This window comes from Staurois parvus, unplaced genomic scaffold (assembly GCF_062004578.1).
Source record: "Staurois parvus isolate SC_StPar_1 unplaced genomic scaffold, SC_StPar_1.0 ptg003199l, whole genome shotgun sequence".
Taxonomy (NCBI): Eukaryota; Metazoa; Chordata; class Amphibia; order Anura; family Ranidae; genus Staurois; species Staurois parvus.
The window spans coordinates 46,250-67,568 of NW_028320995.1; the positions used below are offsets into that span (position 1 = coordinate 46,250).

General features: G+C 48.4%; 1 protein-coding gene across 1 annotated transcript; it reads right to left on the reverse strand.

Moving 5' to 3' along the window:
* Positions 1-1,078: 1,078 nt before the first annotated feature.
* Positions 1,079-20,738, reverse strand: LOC149428492 (mitogen-activated protein kinase 7-like). The gene is made up of 7 exons (XM_089667337.1): positions 20,600-20,738; positions 18,192-18,411; positions 16,923-17,088; positions 13,687-14,873; positions 6,909-7,861; positions 4,696-4,823; positions 1,079-3,088 (listed from the first exon to the last, which is right to left on the reverse strand). Exons 2-7 carry the CDS (start codon positions 18,403-18,405, stop codon positions 2,935-2,937), a joined length of 2,802 nt encoding a protein of 933 aa, XP_089523463.1. The 5' UTR covers positions 18,406-18,411; positions 20,600-20,738; the 3' UTR covers positions 1,079-2,934.
* Positions 20,739-21,319: the final 581 nt, after the last annotated feature.

Genomic DNA, 21,319 nt, shown 5'->3' on the forward strand with positions numbered 1-21,319 from the left:
TCGGTGCGCGCACACACACACAGAGAGCGGTGCGCGGTGCTGCAGCTCCTGGATCTGGTGCGGCAGAAGAAGAGCGGATGTCCTGCCGACACAAATCACACACAAGGGTGCACTCCTGCTCCTCGTCATATTTCATCCTCTATTGCCATTCCATGCAAAAATAAAAGTCTGTACACAAGCATAGACCTCTAATAACAATCCAGATCTGGAGACGACCGGGCCCTCACCTATCAAGAGTGTCTGAAATAAGAACTGTCAGTGTTGCTCAAAGTAACCAATCAAACCACAATTCCCAGAAAATCTCCTCTTATAATTATATATGTCCATGCAATAAAATTTTTCACTTCAGCCCAGGGGCGGACTGACCATTTGGAAACTCAGGCACTGCCCAAGGGCCCGGGGTTAGTGGGGGACCCCATGAGATGCCTCTGGTACCTTTTTCATAGGCTTTTTTGAGTTTGGGCAAGAACACAGGGGCCCCATAATCCCCGATTGCCCGGGGGCCCCATGAGTTGTCAGTCCGCCCAGCTATTACCAAATATGTCCTGATACTCACCTGAAGGGCACCAGCTGAAATCAGGCTGGTAGTGGGAGGAGCTGCTCTTTAAGGGCTCACGTACACTCATGTTTAGGAGCTTTTCTGCATTTTTTTCAGCAGCCCCTGAACTCTCCCTAATGTTCTCCTCTGTGTCCGTGTACACATCATCCTTTACAGGCAGTGGAGTTTACACTCGTTTTTTTTAATGCAGAAGCCTTGCGTTCAGCAGTATATTATCAGCGTTTCATACGCCAAATGCTTGTAAACGCGGCTAACTGTGTTCATTGGCGTTTGTGTTTTAAATTTTTTTTAATTCTTCCATTTCCAGAAGCTGTCCAGAGCCTTTTTTCATCATGAAAAATGCATGCAAAGCATTTTCCCGGTACTCAAATGGACCCGGTCAGAGGCGGACTGACAACTCATGGGGCCCCCGGGCAACAGGGGATCATGGGGCCCCTGTGTCCACGCCCACACTCATACCACACCCAAAAAAAGCCTATGAAAGGTACCAGGGGCATCTCATGGGGCCCCCTACTGACCCCGGGCCCTCGGGCACTGCCCGAGTTTCCAAATGGTCAGTCCGCCCCTGGACCCGGTACACCATACATTGAGGTTTCCCACGAAAGAAAATACGTCAGACACTGCTGCAATAATTCCTGCACAGAAATGAGCCGGAACATCCAAACACCACAAAAAAAAAAAAAAAAAAAAAAAAAAAGGTCATCTCAACATATACTGCTCTCTCTGCTTCTGCTCTCTCTATTTCTCTCAAAATGTCTGAAATAGTTAATTTTTTACTGTTTTTCAGTGCATTCTGGGCATTTTGGAAGGTCTTCTGAGGTTATCTTAAAAAAACGCTTCTAAACGCATAAACGTGCATAAAATTGGTATGCAAACGCGGCTAAACAGAGGTTTTTTAACCTACGTTTTCCAGCAGTCAGTTTCCATCGTTCAGATGTGTCCCGTGTCCATGGATCCTTAGCGAATGGGTGGGATGTAAGCAGGGGCGGACTGACCATTTGGAAACTCGGGCACTGCCCGAGGGCCCGGGGTCAGTAGGGGGCCCCATGAGATGCCCCTGGTACCTTTTTCATAGGCTTTTTTGAGTTTGGGCAAGGACACAGGGGCTCCATGATCCCCTAGTGCCCGGGGGCCCCATGAGTTGTCAGTCCGCCCCTGGATGTAAGAAGTACCTAGGTGACCTTACAGGAGGGAAGGGCTATGGGTGGTGTCACCAGTGTGATGATGACCAATAAGGGGACACAGAGCTGACTGGAGGTGCTCCAGAGAAATGAAGTTGAGGGAGTTCTGAAGGGCTTCCATGACCTGTTCCTTCTAGTCTTTAGCAATCACGGATTTTACAGCGTCGTAAACTGCGTCTTTTTTTTTTTAAACCTGCACATTGACATAATGTGCTAGTATGTATCGCATGTAGCAGCGCATGTAGCAGCACATGTAGCATCGCACGTAGCATCACATACTAGCACATTATTAGTACTTACCTGTCACTGCTGACAAGGCTTCCATCTTCACCTGCTCTTCCTTCCGGGCTCATGTGCTCCGGCTTTATGACTGGCCGAGCCGTGATGACATCATCCCGCACATGGAGCGGGTGTTTCGGCAGCGGACGAACCTGTGAAGGGGCGGCATAGGCATCCCGTCCCTTCAGAGCGCATACGCCGGTGATGTCAGCGGCTGCATGTAGTGTGAATATCTCCTAAACCTTTTAATTAGGAGATATTCACTGTACAAGTTAAAGAAAGACTTTACTATCCCTTTAATAACTGCAAAGTGCCCTTTAAATCGATTGTAAACCTCAGACATGAAATATGAACAAAGCACAACCCTCTATAGTGTGTACTTGTCTCAATCCAGAGCACTAAATGTAATTTCTGTCTGCTGCTTCACTCCTCTGCTAACAACATGAATCACTTCTAACAAGTTTTCCCGACACCAAGAGAAAAATGGTGACAGGGGAAGGAGCTCCATCAGATTGACAGCTTCAGCTCTGTTCCTGTGAGTTGTGAGAAGGGGGTGTCTCTTCCCTCCAATCAGCTCTCCTCAATGTGTAATTTCAGCTCTCTCCCCCCTTTTTTCTGAACTCTCAGACAAGATTTATAAATTCTACACAGATGTAGAGAAGAGAATGCTACAGATAAACAGGTACAACTTATGTGGGAGGATTTGTTTCATCTCTGTGTATCACCTGAGGCAAGTCGCTTCACTGGGTATAAAACCTGGGTAAGGGTTTACAACCACCTTAGGTCCCCCTATGCTCAATATTCATAGCTCTGATTGGTTGCTAGAGGCAGAGCAGACAGGTCTCATTACAGACACACAGGAGAAGCCAAGGCCCTGTCCCTCCACAGAGACCTTCGTCCCCATCCTGCGTGTCCTCAGCCGTCTTGGAGGTCGGGGATGTCGGAGAGGATCATGGGAGATCCCAGCTGCAGGTCCTCCTGGAGTGCGGTCAGGTCTGCGGGATTCATGCGATGAACTTCCAGCCAATCGGCTAAGAGAGATGCAGAAAGAGGGGCGGAGTCTACCAGGCTGAAAGAGACAGAGATGCTGCGTCAAGGAACAGATCTGCAAGTCTGGATGAATAAATCCCGGACATGTCATAATGAAAATTCTGATGACGGATGTGTGTATGGAATGGATGGATTGTAGGTCTGCACATATATGATGACACGCTAAACCCAGGAACACGGTCTGTGACATATCAACACACCAATACGAGGAGCTACACTAAACTACAATTGCAGTCAAAACTTTTTATGTTGGTTTGGATGGGCAGAAGAGGGTAAGAAAGTCGCTTTAATTGGCATCTGGAATGATCACACCCCCCTCAACTCGGGACCCCTCCAATGTTCTCAGTCTATTACACATCGTTCAACAGTCCTGATAAAGGGGGATTCATTGGCCCATTTAACTGTACAAAGCTTTGAAGAAGGACCCTTTTTATAGTGCCTAACTCTGCTGAAGGGGGACCCACTGAACAGTACCACACCCTGCTGAAGGGGGACCCACTGAACAGTACCATACCCTGCTGAAGGGGGACCCACTGAAGAGTACAGGAGGACCCTTCAAGCTATAAAAAGCCCTAAAGAAGTGGGATCCTTTGACTCTTACCAAACTCTAATGAAGAGGAACCCATTGGACAGTACCAGGACCTTATGAAGGGGGACCCAGTGATCACTACCAACTGTTGAAGAAAGGGGAAATTTTGAACCCTATCAAGTCCTATCGAAGTGGGACCTTTTGAAATGTACCAAGCCCTGATGAAGGGGGACTCTCTGAACCACACTAAGCCCTGAAGAAGGACCCTCAGAACCATACCAAACCCTGATGAAGGGGAACCCTTCAAGCCATAACAAGCCCTGAACAAGGGGGAACCTTTGAATCATACCAAGTCCTGATGAAGGAGGACCCTTTGAAATGTACTAAGCCCTGATGAAGGAGAATCCTTTGAACCATACCAAGCCCTATAGAAAGAAGACCCTTTGAACTGTACTAAGCCCTGATATAGGAGGACCCTTTGAAGCGTACTAAGCCCTAACAAAGAGGACCCTTTGAACCAAACCAATCCCTTTAGAAGGAGGACCTTTTGATCCCTACTAAGCCCTCATGAAGAAGGACCCTTTGAACCATACCAAGCCCTGAAGAAGGACCCTTGGAACCATACCAAGCCCTGAAGAAGGACCCTTGGAACCATACCAAGCCCTGAAGAAGGACCCTTGGAACCATATCAAGCCCTGATGAAGGAAGCCTTTGAACTGTAACAAACCCTGATGAAGGGGGACCCTTCAAGACGTAACAAGCCCTGAACAAGGGGGGACTTTTGAATCATACCAAGCCCTGATGAAGGGAGAACCCATTGAACAGTACCAAGACCTTATGAACGGGGACCCAATGAACAGTACCAAGCCTTGATGAAGGGGGATCTTTTGAACCGTTCTAAGCCCTTAAGAAGGAGGATGCTTTAAACCATACCAAGCCCTTAAGAAGTTAGAATCCTTTGAAGCATACCATGTCCCAATGAAAAAGGATCCTTTAGACCGTACCAGGCCTTGATGAAGGGGGACCCATTGAACAGTACCAAGCCCTGATGAAGGTGAATCTGTTGAACAATACCGAGCCTTGAATAACCCTCTTACCTTTCGCGGCTCTCTGACGCCATATCGAAGGACTGGTTGAGGAACTCCTCGAGATCAAAACCCAACCCATACCCAGCACCACTTCCTTTTGGTGTGACAGAGAAGACTGGGGGCAGGACATCCTCTACCTAGGAGTGTGCAGGGAAAAGCCATAGAAAAGAATGAGTTATAATTAACAGAAAAATGGGATAAGACAAGTTCTTCATTACAGACTGGAAAACCATTGACTCAATATACAACGCCATAGGGTAAAATTGGGTAAAAGTCAACAGATTTCTGCCTAAACACCATTTTTGAAGGATGGCCTGTACCCTACCTACGGAATCTCAAAGGTCTCACATTTTGAAGCAATTAAAGGCCAATCCACTTTTGGGATCATGTTCGTGTTACACCCTTATTTAGGGGGTGTCAGAAAACACTGTCACATTCCCCAACCCCTTCCCCCACCTTCAAACTTCCCCAGGATCCGGGACTGGGAAGACTGCAAGTCCCATCCACCACCGTAGATGGACTTGTGTGGAAACAAATGCGGTGATATCACTGAACTTCCTACAGTCCCATAACAGAAGGTCTGTTCCTTCGTATGGACCTGAGGCTGAGGATAAACAATGCCGAGTCTGTGCACTGCACCCACGACATACTGATTGCAATTGCAATGTCCTGAATGCAAAATTCTACAAATGCACATTTATCGTTTTTTTCATTCAGGGTGCATTTATCACATTTTTTGGAAACAGCGGACTATGGCAAAATGTTCCCGGGGTCACAGAAAGCTGAAAGTCGCCTTGTGGGGAGTGCGTAAAACATTCCCCACTGCCACCGCTCTATGACATACAGTGGTGGCAGATAAAGGGTTCATTTAAAGCTGAACTTTAACCCCTCGACCTCCAGATTTACCCCCCTTCCTGACCAGGCCATTTTTTGCGATACAGAGCTGCGTAAGTGACAATTGCACGGTCATGCAACACTGTACAGAAATTAAATTTGTGTCCTCTTTTCCCACTTTTTGGTGGTATTGGTCACCTCTGCATTTTCTTTTTTTTTTGCGCTATAATCAAATACTGACAATTTTGAAAAAAAATATATATATATTTTTGACTTTTTGCTATAAAACATATCCAATAAAAATTAAAAAAAAATTAAATTTTGTCATAACTTTAGGCCAAAATGTATTCTGCTCCGTGTCTGTGCTAAAAAAAAAAATCCCAATACGTGTAAATTAATTGGTTTATGTGAAAGTCATAGCATCTACAAATATACTGTAATTTTTTTTTTTTTTATTAATACTAGTAATGGCGGCGATCAGTGACCAGCGGGACTGCGGCAAGCATTCTGACACTGGGTGGGAACTAACTGCCACTGACATCTCCAGTGACACTAATACAGTAATCAATGCCAATAAAAAGCACTGACACTGTACTAATGACACTGGGCAGGAAGGGGTTAACATCTGGGGCGATCAAAGGGTCAACTGTGTGCTCAGTGTGTTTTACTATGTGTGCTGTTTTACAACGGAGACATGCTGCTTTGTGATTTCTCTGCTGGGCAGAGAAATACAAAACAGCATGTCCTTGCTGGCAGGAGAGTCTCTCCCCTGTCAGGTTTACTCGGTGATCACCGGGTGTCGGCGGGGAATCTCCAGCGGGACCCGGTGATTGACATCCCTAGCCGCCAATGGCGGCATGGAAATGAAAATCACATATATATACATGATTTTGCACAGCCCTGCCGCCCTGTAGCAGTAGTTCTACTATAGGGCGGTGGCCAAGCGGTTAGTGCACCTTTGCAGTGCCCTCCTGGCACTGTACTGCAACAACGGAGGAGCAGCATTGTCAACCTAGGCTGCTCTCTTGAATGCAGAACACAATGATCAGTGCTGATGGCTATAGCCTGTGGTGCTGATCGGACAGCATTGATCCAACAGGTTGGTTGTACAGAAGTCGATCTACTGATGTCCCCATACATGGATCGAAGTTCAGCTGGTCCCTGCTGCACCGGACGAATTTCGATCCATGTATGGCCAGCTTTACAAAGACACTGGATTTCTACAGGATCAACCAGTATTTTCTCTACCTGCAGAAAATGTACTTACCCTATAAAAGGAAAACAAATGCGACCACCACATTCAAAGCCTGGTAGATCGCAATATATTACCTCTTTATTCTTGGGTTTAGGTATAGTGAGCTACAAACTACAGTGATTGACGTTCCTACCTGAGACTTTGAGAACTGTTGGGTCACCAGGTTGATATCTGGAGAGATGGAGGTTGAGGGGTCAGCTGTGTTGAAGGTGGTGGGTCGGAGAGGTGTCAGATCTTGAGGCTTGGGCTCTTCTTGAACACGGCAATCCACCCCACCAGCGAACGTTATTCCAGGGACTTGTGTCGGTTGCTCAATGTCGGTGGGGTTGCGTAGAAAGAGCGCAGGATCCACAGTGACAGAGTTCCGCTTCCCATCTCCGATGTCGGTCGCTGGCCAGCTTTCCTGATGCCCCCCTCTGCTCCACGTTGGGTTAATCCTGGCATGTGCAGGGAAAGACCCAGGAAGAGCTTGCCCACTGGGAATAAACTTGACATCTTGGGGAAGCTGGCTGGCGATTGGAGGAGCCACCGGCTTCACTTGGGGAGCCAGCACCACAGGGGCAATCTGGAAGGCTGCCGGGGTGGGTGGCACATAATGGAGCAGGTTGGGCACAGGGCAGGGGTTCAGGCACCTTGGAATGAACTGGATATTTGGCGGGACAGCGGGTGCCGAGATGGTACCATTCTGCTGGCATCGGACCTCAGGAACTGGATTAATATTGGCCATGCCAAACGCCGTCTGTTGGGGAAGGGGCAGAGTCATGGTACTCATGTCTGGACATGGAGCTGGTTTTGGCACGGTTGGGTTTATAGGAGGCGGGGCCGGCTGGGGAAGCGGCTGTGGCTGCAGCTGTGTCTGGTCAATCATCCGTGTCCACCGTTCCAGAAGATTCTTGTCGTTTTCACTCAAAATCAACCCACTGAATCCCTCCGATTTTTCGCGGCGTTCCTTCTCTTTCTGCTTCTTCTCCTTCTCCCGGGCACGCTCCTGCCGCCGCCTCCTCTTTTCCTCCCTTTCACGCTGTCGCTCCTGTGCCGTGATTGGTTTCTTTATTTCAGGGGTCTCAGGAATGGAACTGGGGGCATCTACAAGACAGAAGACAGGAGCACAAGAATTAAGGACAACAGATGCTTTTATTATCTGGGTAAAGACAAGGAGTTGGGGCGTGTGCCCCCCTTATCACTGGGGTGCTTCCAGCAAGCAAGGCGTCACCCAAGTTTTATCTCTTTCCTGTCTCTGTGAAAAGCTGCAGCATGCAATGGCTCACCTTCAAGGCCCCTTCACCACAGCAGGGTCCAAATCACACCTACAGTGGGGATCGAAAGTTTGGGCACCCCAGCTAAAAATTTGTATTAATGTGCATAAAGAAGCCAAGGAAAGATGGAAAAATCTCCAAAAGGCATCAAATTGCAGATTAGACATTCTTATAATATGTCAACAAAAGTTAGATTTTATATCCATCATTTACACTTTGAAAATAACAGAAAACAATAAAATGGCGTCTGCAAAAGTTTGGGCACCCTGCAGAATTTATAGCATGCACTGCCCCCTTTGCAAAGCTGCCAGTGTCATGGATTGTTCTCAATCATCGTCTGGGCAGACCAGGTGATGTCAATCTCAAAGGTTTTAAATGCCCCGACTCATCTGACCTTGCCCCAACAATCAGCACCATGGGTTCTTCTAAGCAGTTGTCTAGAAAACTGAAACTGAAAATAGTTGACGCTCACAAAGCTGGAGAAGGCTATAAGAAGATAGCAAAGCGTTTTCAGATGTCAATATCCTCTGTTCGGAATGTAATTAAGAAATGGCAGTCATCAGGAACAGTGGAAGTTAAAGCAAGATCTGGAAGACCAAGAAAAATATCAGACAGAACAGCTCGCAGGTTTGTGAGAAAAACAATTCAAAACCCACGTTTGACTGCACGATCCCTCCAGAAAGATCTGGCAGACACTGGAGTTGTGGTCACTATTCCACTATAAAGAGATACTTGTACAAATATGGTCTTCATGGAAGAGTCATCAGAAGAAAACCTCTTCTACGTCCTCACCACAAAAATCATCGTTTGAACTTTGCAAATGAACATATAGACAAGCCTGATGCATTTTGGAAACAAGTTCTGTGGACCGATGAGGTTAAAATTGAACTTTTTGGCCGGAATGAGCAAAGGTACGTTTGGAGAAGAAGGGGCACAGTATTTAATGAAAAGAACCTCTGTCCAACTGTGAAGCATGGGGTTGGATCAATCATGTTTTGGGGTTGTGTTGCAGCCAGTGGCACAGGGAACATCTCACGAGTAGAAGGAAAAATGGATTCAATAAAATTTCAGCAAATTTTGGATGGTAACTTGATGCCATCTATGAAAAAGCTGAAGTTAAAGAGAGGATGGCTTCTCCAAATGGATAATGATCCTAAACACACCTCGAAATCCAGGGGGGATTACATCAAGAGGCGTAAACTGAAGGTTTTGCCATGGCCTTCACAATCTCCTGACCTCAACATCATTGAAAATCTATGGATAGACCTTAAAAGAGCCGTGCGACAGACAGCCCAGAAATCTCAAAGAACTGGAAGACGTTTGTAAGGAAGAATGGCCAAAGATACCTCAAACAGGAATTGAAAGACTCTTGGCTGGCTACAAAAAGCGTTTACAAGCTGTGATACTTGCCAAAGGGGGCAGTACAAGATATTAACTCTGCAGGGGGCCCAAACTTTTGCAGAGGCCATTTTTTTGTTTTCGGTTATTTTGAAAGTGTAAATGATGGAAATAAAATCTAACTTTTGTTGACATATTATAAGAATGTCTAATCTGTAATTTGATGCCTTTTGGAGATTTTTCCATCTTTCCTTGGCTTCTTTATGCACATTAATACAAATTTTTAGCTGGGGTGCCCAAACTTTCGATCCCCACTGTAGGTGTTTTAATGCACAATAAAGCATGCCCAGGTTTGCCATTGTTTGTAAAGCGGGTCTACAGGCAAGCAACATAATCGGAAATATAGTCAGTTATGAGCAATCTGCATATAAACCATGCAGAATTCTATTCAAAACAATCTAGTTTTCAGCTTTTGTTTTGGTTCCTGCAAATTAGTGCCATGGAATTCAGCCACTTTGTGCAAAGTGAAGGCTCACTATGAGTTAAGTCCAAGGAGCTGCATGACATCTCCTGGACTTACTTCTCCTACTTACATTTGATCGGTTTGGTGCCCCGAAGAGAGAATCACACACAGCAGCTATGCCCGTCCCTCTCCTCTGCTGCCCATTCACAGAAGGCTTTGTATTTTGTCAATGTGTTCTCATAATACCTAGGCTTCTGTGATTGGGCAGGAAGAGGGGAGGGGTGGGCATAACAGCTGCAGCTATTCTCCTGTTCAAGAGGCAGAGCTCAGAAGGATCAGCATCAGGCTCCTGGAACTACAGTGTTAGCCGTCTTCTGGGAATTCTATAAATCTGTCAGATATAAATATAGATAAGTCCAGGAGGTGTCATGCACCTCGCTGGACTTAACCCATAATGTGCCTTCACTCTTTACAAAGGAGCTGAATTCCTGGAATTCAGCTTTAACCACTTCAGGTCCAGACACTTGCAACACTGTACCCATATGAATTTTTTAGCATTTTTTTGAGATAGATAAAGCTTTATTTTGGTGGTATTTATTCACCGCTGGGATTTTTATTTTTTTGCTATGTAAATGAAAAAGTCCAAAAATTTTGAAAAAAAGTGTTTCTGTTACAAAATTTTGCAAATAAATAATATTTCATCATAAATCTTTGCCAAAATTTATTCTGTTATCTTTTCAGTAAAAAAAAATAACCCAAACTAGTTTATAACCAAAAATTATAATTTTTAAACATTTTTATTTTATTTTTTTTTAATTATTATTTATGGGGGTTTTTTTTACATACTGTCACCCTAGCAGTACAGCGTCACCATGGTGACACTCTACTACTTGTGGGGGGTGATGAAGATTTTTTTTTTTTTTTTTACACTGATTATGGGTGTAAAAGCAATCATTTCTCCTCTCTGGCTGCATTCTTGCAGCCATTGACAACTACTGTCTGAGCTGTGATTGGTCACAGCTTGTCACATGGTACAAGGCTGTTGGGAATAGCCCTGTACCATGTGACCTCTGTGATCATTCACAGATTTCACACGTAGTAAGCAATGATGTCAGAAGTGACATCTTGCTTACTACTATTCATGTGATCACTGATTGGCCAATCAGTGATCACATGATCGGGATCTCACATAGAGGTCCCGTACGGCGATCCGTGTTCCACTGTGTCTGGAGGACACAGCGGGCACCGGGTCTCAGTGCTGCACGCTCCCAGGGAGCGCTCACAAGCAGGGTGCGGGGAGGCTGTACTGTGCATTGCCCCGGTTGGTAAGAGGGGAGACGCTAAACCTCACATCTTCCCCCAAGTAATCCCAGCTACAAATTCCCAGCACTCCTTTCACTCCAACACAGTCGCTCCCAATCTTTTTTCACTTGCGTACCCCCCTTGACTGCCCGTTTCAATAAATTGTACCCTTCAATGGGGGCAAAGCATATACCGCCAGAACACCGTGGATCTTCAAGATAATGTCCAAACGTTTATTAACCACTTCCAGCCCAGAGCCTATATATATATATATATACACACACACACATACATACATATACACACACAACCTCGGAAGAAAGCCGTTATAGCAGGAGCACTGCTGCAGCCATGATCCTGGTAACATCTTTTTCAACCAGCGACCAACTTTCCAGTAAAAGTAATCCAAGCAGCTATATAGCTGCCCAATCACTTTTACAGGTTTCATAAGGCCCTTCCGCCATTCCTAGGTTCTCCCGCACCACTGGGGAGCCCAGGACCTCTGTAAGCAGTCAGGTCAGCTGCACACAGAGGAAAGGGAAGAACACCTGTTCCTCCCTCTCCCGTGTCACAAAAGAAGTCTGATGCGTCAAGGATTTTGTCACTTCTGGTTTCAGTTCTGCATTTATCTGGCCGGTAAGGCCAGGGTAGCTGCTGGAGGAGAAGGGATTGAGGATAGACCCCCTGATCTCGTAATAAAGAGTACCTGTCACTGCCCTAGTTATCACAAGGGATGCTGTTCATCTCTTATGATATCAATAAAGTTTAATATAAAAAAAAAAAATTAAAAAGTGTAAAAAAAAAATTAAAGCACTCCTGTTCCTTGGTGCTTATGTGCAAATAATGTCCACTAACATTATACATTTTTGAAAAGCAGAGGTCCTGAAGAATAAAATGGTGGTTGTTGCAATTTTTGTTTTATGTTGCATGATATTTCAAACTGCAATTTTCAGAAAAAAAATGACAGAAATGCCTTTTCTGATACGTTTCATTCTTATTGTACCTGACGAGGGATCCTAGTGGGTCCAAAATTGTTGTACAGCTTCCTACATTCCCGAATGCTGGGCTGACCTTCAAGGTAATGTCAGAGTTTGCCCATTCCTTCCTCCCCCCTCCAAACTCGTACTTGTCCATGACAATCCTGGGCTGTCTCATTATCCTACAGGAATGCACGGGAGACGGCAGGCAGGCTCTGACCTTACCTGGATAATTGACTCTTTAGAATGGCTGGCATGCAACAGCAGATAAAGCTGCTTCAGGTGAATTGAAACACTTTCAAATGGAAACTTCTGTATTTGTACATTAAAGGTTTGCTTTAAAACAATATTAGGATTGGAGTATTGGCTTGGGCTTTGTTTACAAACACTGCATTGTGCTTTTGATCATACAGTACAGGCTTGTGTGGATAGGCTTTGTTTACAAACACTGCAATGTGCTTTTGATCACAGAGTACAGGCTTGTGTGGATGGGCTTTGTTTACAAACACTGCATTATGCTTTTGATCACAGAGTACAGGCTTGTGTGGATAGGCTTTGTTTACAAACACTGCATTGTGCATTTGGAAATAGAGTACAGGCTTGTGTGGATAGGCTTTGTTTACAAACACTGAATTATGCTTTTGATCACAGAGTACAGGCTTGTGTGGGTGGGCTTTGTTTACAAACACTGCATTGTGCTTTTGATCACAGAGTACAGGCTTGTGTGGGTGGGCTTTGTTTACAAACACTGCATTGTGCTTTTGATCACAGAGTACAAGCTTGTGTGGATAGGCTTTGTTTACAAACACTGCATTGTGCATTTGGAAATAGAGTACATGCTTGTGTGGATAGGCTTTGTTTACAAACACTGCAATGTGCTTTTGATCACAGAGTACAGGCTTGTGTGGATGGGCTTTGTTTACAAACACTTCATTGTGCTTTTGATCATACAGTACAGGCTTGTGTGGATAGGCTTTCTTTACAAACACTGCAATGTGCTTTTGATCATACAGTACAGGTTTGTGTGGATAGGCTTTGTTTACAAACACTGCATTATGCTTTTGATCACAGAGTACAGGCTTGTGTGAATGGGCTTTGTTTACAAACACTGCACTGTGCTTTTGATCATACAGTACAGGCTTGTGTGGATAGGCTTTGTTTACAAACACTGAAATGTGCTTTTGATCATACAGTACAGGCTTGTGAGGGTGGGCTTTGTTTACAAATACTGCATTGTGCATTTGAACATAGCGTACATGCTTGTGAAGATAGGCTTTGTTTACAAACACTGCATTGTGCATTTGAACATGGAGCAGAGGCTTGTGTCAACAGGCTCGGTTTACAAAAGCCTGTACTCTATGTGCAAAAGCACAATGCAGTTTATGTGGACAGGCTTTGTTTACAAACACTGCATTGTGCATTTGAACATAGAGTACATGTTTGTGTGGATAGGCTTTGTTTACAGACATTGCATTTTGCATTTGAATGTAGCACAAAGCGAGGCAGGCCAGACATGCCTCCGAGGGTTCATCCACACAGCGGATTAAAATGAACACATGAAATGCCTTAGCTCACCTTTGGATTTGTTGCGCAGGGCTGACTTCAGCAGAGCAGCTTTCAGTGCCGCCTTGGTGTCATCAGAAATAGCGCCCTCTCTCTTTGGCACTGGCTCAGGATCAGTCTTAATTGCGGGGGCCTCCTCTTTCACCTCCGTACTTTCTATGGATGGCACAATTTCCCCATCCTCCGAGGGAGAGGTCAGGTCAATGGTTTCTGGTTTCACAGGAACTCTTGGGGACTCCATGGGGAAATCGCCTCTTTCCCTGGCAGAATTGGCACTTGGCATATCCACGTCGAACCCTTGAGGGGGCGGCGGGAGCGGTGGTGACTGAAAGTCATCTGACCTAATGATGCTGTCAGTCAGGGAACCTTCATCTGCTGGTTTCAGGGCGGGTTTAAAGCTGATCTGCCGTCGGATGCCCTCTCTCCTCTGGTGGAAGCTGTCTATCTCCGCCACGATGGCCTCTTTGATCTGCTCTTTAGTCAGGATCTGCTTGTCGAAGTCGAAGTCAAATGCTGGCACACATTCTGGCTCATCGTCGGGGTCATGGTACTTGGATAAAAAAGGGTGCCGCAGGGCTTCACACACCGATATCCGCTCACGCGGGTCAAATCTCAACATTTTGGAGAGCAGATCCAAGGCTTTCCTATCTCCTTGAGGGTACAGGTTCGCCCAAGGTACCGGCTGGCGAGAGGGCAAGCTCTGGATGTACGCTCGGACCCTCTCTGCTCCAATGGCTCGGATCACGTGGCTGGATGGTGTTCCAAGCACCGTCATGATGAGCTGAAGCTGATGGATATAGTTCTTTCCAGGGAAGAGCTGTTTGCGGCCCAACATTTCGGCAAAGATGCAGCCAACAGACCACATGTCGATAGCCTGAGTGTACTCGTGGAGGGACAGCATGAGCTCCGGGGCACGGTACCAACGAGTGGCCACATACTCTGTCATGAAATATTTGTACTCATCCGGCTTGGTGCAAAGTCCTCTGGCCATGCCAAAGTCGCCAACCTTAAGCTCACAGTTCTCATTGATCAGAAGGTTACTTGGCTTTAGGTCACGGTGGAGAACATTCGCTGAATGAATGTATTTTAAACCCCTCAACAGCTGGTACAGGAAATAGCGGGCATGTTCTAATGTCAGGGGCTGAGAGGAGTGGATGATCTGGTGAAGATCGCTCTCCATGAGATCCAGCACCACATATCTGAAGATCACAAAGATAGAAAAACTCAGTGAGTGCTCACAATATATTCATAAAAGCAGCTAAGCACATTAAAGGAAACCATAAACCTTTCAAGAGACATGTATATAGAAAAAGTGCAGCGCTAAAAATATTCGGACAGATTAGACGACACCTAGACAATGCCCATCCACCCTAGGCTGGCTCAAGTTGCTTCCTGAAAAGGACCGCCTGGCAGACCTCCATTTTGCTGATACATTGCGCATTTTCTTTGCGCTTCTGGTGAGTGCGCATTTTATACATACCCTGCCCCTCACCGAGTTTTATTCGAACCACGACCGTGGGATTAATATATCACCTTGAGCTCTTACATTGTGGACTCATTACCCATTTATGAACATTGCTACCAAAAATCTGTCCGAATATTTTTAGCGCTGCACTTTTTCTATATACATATCTGAAGATCAGAAAACAAATAAATACAAGCTGTAAGAGCAGTGAAAATGTGCAACGGTCTTGTGTCAGAGCTGGCCGTAGCTGACCAGCAGTATTCTGTTTCAGAATAGGACAGAGTGGGTTTCTTGCTTTCAAATCGGAGCTGAAAAAGACCAACACGCTATGATATATTTAGTCCGAACACTGTGCATCCCTGGTGCCCCCACGGGCCGCATCTGGCCTACTGGATCTCTGTGGGTGGCCTGCTGCATTCAGGGCAGGGTCCACTACCTGTTGGCCACCAGCGTAGAGTCGCTGCCACTGACCACCAATGCAGGAAGGTGGTTAATGGGGAGGATAGAAGCACTGCCATCCACCCAGAAATGGAGATGTCTAGGCCCAAGGAATGAAGAGATTGCTATTCTCCCCTTATCCAATAATGGAAAGATTGATATTCCCCCCCCCTCCCATCACCACCCAGGAATGGAGAGATCACTATGTCCCCCGTATCCCCCTTCCCTCTCCACACACACACACCCAGGAATGGAGAGATTGTTATTCCTCCCTCACCCAATAATGGAAAGATCGCTATCTCCAAATTACCCCACCCAGGAATGGAAAGTTGGCTATCCTCCCTCACCAGGGAATGGAAGTACTGCTATCCGCTCTCACCCAGGATTGGAGAGATCGCTATTCCGACACAAACACAACCAGGAATGGAGAGATGGCTATCCTCCCCTCACGCGGCAATGGAGAGATGGCTATCCTCCCCTCACCCGACAATGGAGAGACGGCCATCCTCCCCTCAACCGGCAATGGAGAGACGGCCATCCTCCCCTCACCCGGCAATGGAGAGACGGCCATCCTCCCCTCACCCGGCAATGGAGAGACGGCCATCCTCCCCTCACCCGGCAATGGAGAGACGGCCATCCTCCCCTCACCCGGCAATGGAGAGACGGCCATCCTCCCCTCACCCGGCAATGGAGAGACGGCCATCCTCCCCTCACCCGGCAATGGAGAGACGGCCATCCTCCCCTCACCCGGCAATGGAGAGACGGCCATCCTCCCCTCACCCGGCAATGGAGAGACGGCCATCCTCCCCTCACCCGGCAATGGAGAGACGGCCATCCTCCCCTCACCCGGCAATGGAGAGACGGCCATCCTCCCCTCACCCGGCAATGGAGAGACGGCCATCCTCCCCTCACCCGGCAATGGAGAGACGGCCATCCTCCCCTCACCCAGCAATGGAGACGGCTATCCTCCCCTCACCCGGCAATGGATAGACGGCCATCCTCCCCTCACCCGGCAATGGAGAGACGGCCATCCTCCCCTCACCCGGCAATGGAGAGACGGCCATCCTCCCCTCACCCGGCAATGGAGAGACGGCCATCCTCCCCTCACCCGGCAATGGAGAGACGGCCATCCTCCCCTCACCCGGCAATGGAGAGACGGCCATCCTCCCCTCACCCGGCAATGGAGAGACGGCCATCCTCCCCTCACCCAGCAATGGAGACGGCTATCCTCCCCTCACCCGGCAATGGAGAGATCATCCCACACCCCCACCCAGTAATGGATAGATTCCCCTTCACCCGGGAATAAAGAGATTCCCCCCCCAGGAATGAAATGAATAATTCTTACACAGATTTGAATTCGGAGTAAGGCACAGCTGGTTTCAGGATGTCTTTGATGGCGATGACGTTGTCGTGTTTGAAGTGTTTCAGAATCTTCAGCTCTCGTAAGGTGCGCTTGGCGTGGGTCACCACATCGAAGGCGTTGGGGATCTTCTTAATGGCAACCTTCTGACCTGCAGAGCAGCGGAAACATTACAGCTCTGATAGCTGATTGGCTCATGGCTGACAAATCTTTCCTTTATCTATCAAATGACAACCTGATATAGCCAAACTAGACTAGTTATAAAGAGGTGACTGCTCTGGTTATATTTTACCCTTCCCCCCTCCCCTCCTCCTTCCCACCATCAACATGCTAATGACATTTACAAATAAAAACCTTTTTTCATGACTTATTATATTTTAGTCCCAATGATGTCACCGCTGGCTCTCTGTGCTTCTCTATGCAATGCGGGAAGATCATGGCTCATGGAAGGAACCGGAATGGTGCTGTACACAGGTTCCTGAACACATCACAGCACCCTGTCTCAGTACTCCTCTCAAGTACCCTCAACCCTGATGCCAGCAGTGGGCTGGCTCTTGGGAGGAGTTATGCAAATATCAAGACGCCTGTCACGTCTGCAGGAATGGGCCATCTAGGAAGGCATGTGGACCACCTTAGGTACTGCCCACATGTGATGCTAAGCCTGCATGATTGAAAGAACTGAAACCGGGGGGGCGGGGCAGAGAGGGGGGGAGAGAGGGAGGGGGGGAGAGGGGGGGAGAGGGGGAGAGAGAGGGGGAGAGAGAAGAGAGAGGGGAGAAAAAGAGGAGAGAGAGGGAGGGGGGGAGAGAGGGGGGAGGGGAAGAGAGGGAGGGAGGGAGAGAGAGAGGGGGGGAGAGGGAGGGGAAGAGAGAGGGGGGGAGAGGGAGGGGAAGAGAGAGGGGGGGAGAGGGAGGGGAAGAGAGAGGGGGGGAGAGGGAGGGGAAGAGAGAGGGGGGGAGAGGGAGGGGAAGAGGGGGGGGAAGAGAGGGAGGGGGTGGGGAAGAGAGGGAGGGAGGGGGAGAGAGAGGGAGGGAGGGGAGAGAGAGGGAGGGAGGGGGAGAGAGAGGGGGGCAGAGAGAGAGGGGGGGAGAGAGGGAGGGGCGGAGAGGGAGGGAGGGGGAGAGAGAAGAGAGGGGAGAAAGAGAGAGAGAAGAGGAGAGAAGAAAGGAGGGGGAGAAGGGGAGAAGGAGAGAGAGAGAGAGAGAGAGAGAAGGGGGGGAGAGGAAAAGTAAATAAATGACAAAACATCATTACCGGTGCACTTCCTGCGGGCAGACGACACCACGCCATAAGCTCCAGTGCCGATCGTCTCGATGATCTCGTATTCATCTCCCACATCGAAGGTAATGTCGAAGGAGCGCTCTTTCAGGATGGCGAGGTTCTTAGCCGCGGTGGACGTGCAGTGAGATTCTTCCAGTTTGGATGGCTCTCCACCCTGCGCAGGATTTTCAGGTTTCTTCTCCGCCATGGCTGCCTGCAAAAAGAAGAAGAGAGTGAAAAAAGCCGGGAATAGGAAGAACAGGGAACACCAACCGGCACAACCCCTGTGTATGTATTGCTGCTGCTGTTCATAGATAGACATATCCTCTAGTTTGCACATCTTCTTTTTTTTTTATAAGCACATTGTTTATACTTTTTACAGTCCTGGTGAAGAAGGAACATTATATCCCAGAAACGTGTTGGCTTGTTATCTGGTGAGATGAATACTTCTGGACTCCTAAGAGTGGCCCATGCAGTACATTGTCCGGGGCCCCTCCACCTACTATTGGGGGATAAAAATTGTACCTGTAAAGAAAAAAGTGAAGGTTTACACTGACCTCACCCCGTCTTTTGCCCACAGTGCCTGGCAAGGATGGTGTCACACTCTTTCTGGCTCCATCCAGGGGAACACAAAGCAGGTGAAATCTCATGAGAAGAAGATCTTGCAATGGACTAGAGCAGGGAACTGGAAAAGGACTGCATACGTTTTGAGATTGTTGGACTTGAGAGTCTTCATGAGTTTTTGCCTGCTCTGTGCTCCCCAGGAAACTTCCCAGAAGGAAGGTGACGTCACAACCAGTGATGGGGAAGATGAAGGTGAGGTAAGTAAAGAACTTATAAACAGTAGGGATCTGTAGAGGGAGAGGATCTGGGCAATATGAGTGGACTTTCCATTGTACTACTTGGTCCACACTGAAGTGGTGCTCTTGCCCTCCATACACCGACCTGTCTTCACCCCAACCACAGTCATGCTCTACTCTATGGCCTTCGCCCTGAGAGAAGAAACCCACCCTGGACCTGGCTCTTCTCACCCACCTTGGGCCCCGCTCCTCTCGTCCACCTTGGACCCAGCTCCTCTCACCCACCCTGGACCTGGCTCTTCTCACCCACCTTGGACCCAGCTCCTCTCGTCCACCCTGGACCCGGCTCCTCTCACCCACCCTGGACCCGGCTCCTCTCGCCCACCCTGGACCCTGCTCCTCTCGCCCACCCTGGACCCGGCTCCTCTCGCCCACCCTGGACCCGGCTCCTCTCGCCCACCCTGGACCCTGCTCCTCTCGCCCACCCTGGACCCGGCTCTTCTCACCCACCTTGGACCCGGCTCCTCTCGTCCACCCTGGACCCGGCTCCCTTCGCCCACCCTGGACCCGGCTCCCGGCATTCACTCACTCTTCTGTGCTGCACACCTGGAAGACCACAGCTCAAAACGGGGACAACTGAATCAGAACTGAGCGGACATTGATAAGGACTGACCTGATCTCATATCGGTGAATACTGGAAATCTGCATTATTTGTTTATACAAGACGTCCTTCCCATATACATGTCCTTATCTAATCACCAGGGACGGCGGTGTGTACCCAGGAAGGAGACCTACAGCGCCAAGTATTAGAAATATATACCCACCAGTGAGGGTGTACCTCCATTATATACCCCCAAGTGAGGGTGTACCCCCATTATATATCCCCCAGTGAAGGTGTACCTCCATTATATACCCCCCAATTGAGGGTGTACCCCCATTATATACCCCCCAGTGAAGGTGTACCCCCATTATATACCCACCAGTGAAGGTGTTCCCCCATTATATACCCCCCCGGTGAGGGTGTACCCCCATTATATACCCCCCCGGTGAGGGTGTACCCCATTATATACCCGCAAGTGAGGGTGTACCCCCATTATATACCCCCCAGTGAAGGTGTACCTCCATTATATACCCCCCAGTGAAGGTGTACCCCCATTATATACCCCCAGTGAGGGTGTACCCCCATTATATACCCCCAGTGAGGGTGTACCTCCATTATATACCCCCCAGTGAGGGTGTACCCCCATTATATACCCCCAGTGAGGGTGTACCTCCATTATATACCCCCCAGTGAGGGTGTACCTCCATTATATACCCCCCAGTGAGGGTGTACCCCCATTATATACCCCCCAGTGAGGGTGTACCCCCATTATATACCCCCAGTGAGGGTGTACCTCCATTATATACCCCCCAGTGAGGGTGTACCCCCATTATATACCCCCCAGTGGAAGGTGTACCCTATTTTCCATCCCCAGTGAAGGGATATCACAGATTATAGCCCTCCATACAGCCAGTGTAGCCGTATATTAGCCCTCACGCCCCCGGGCACACACCCACCCACCAGGAAGAGTCAGCCACAGCTGCCCCTTTAAGAGAACTCACCCAGCGGCCGAGCCGCCGCAGGACCCGGATGTACGGCGGAAAGCTGAGGGCGGAGCTAGAGTCACCGCTGTCCACAGAACATAGCGTCTCCACCAATCAGAGACAGGGTGAAGGAAGAGAGGAGAGCATGGGAGGCGTGTCTTGTTTCTTGGCAACGAGGAGGCGGAGCCGGCCATTCTCCCGGAGCTTCTCGGATACAGAGAGGGCGGGGCACTTACATACAGGGCGGGGCTGGCCTGTTGGCGGGTGTAGCAGTGGGGGGGGGGGAAGCTCACATGGCACTCTGCCGGTTCCACGGCCATGTGGTGTAATGACTCCTACAGCAAGGTGCCGCCCCTCGTGCCTGCTAACCAATCGCGAACCGCACAGGCAGTAAACTCCCGCCTCACACGCGTGCTGACCAATCATAGCCCGCGCAGACAGCAAGCTCCCGCCTCTCACGCCTACTGGTCAATCACAGCCCGCTCAGATTGCAAGCGTCCGCCTCCCATCCCTGCTGGCCAATCGCGGCCCGCGTAGACTGCAAGCTCCCGCCTTCCCCGTAGCTACCAACCAATCAGAGCCCGCAGCAAAGTCCTCTGTGCATGTCAATCACTGTACACTGGGATATATTGGAGGGATGTGTGTTGGGTGAGAAATGGGTAAAATCCGGGCGGAAGGTGGGCGCCAAAGAGGCGTAACCGGGCGCTATATAGAGACGCGGAAAGTTGCAGTGTGTAT

Bases quoted from the DNA above. Each gene is read 5' to 3' on its own strand.
- LOC149428492 (XM_089667337.1), bottom strand. From the start codon at position 18,405: ATGGCGGAGAAGAAACCTGAAAATCCTGCGCAGGGTGGAGAGCCATCC. The intron at 17,089-18,191 runs GTAATGATGTTT...GCTGCTCTGCAG, and splicing joins TGCCCGCAGGAAGTGCACCG to GTCAGAAGGTTGCCATTAAG. The intron at 14,874-16,922 runs GTAAGAATTATT...TGTGATCTTCAG, and splicing joins TACTCCGAATTCAAATCTGT to ATATGTGGTGCTGGATCTCA.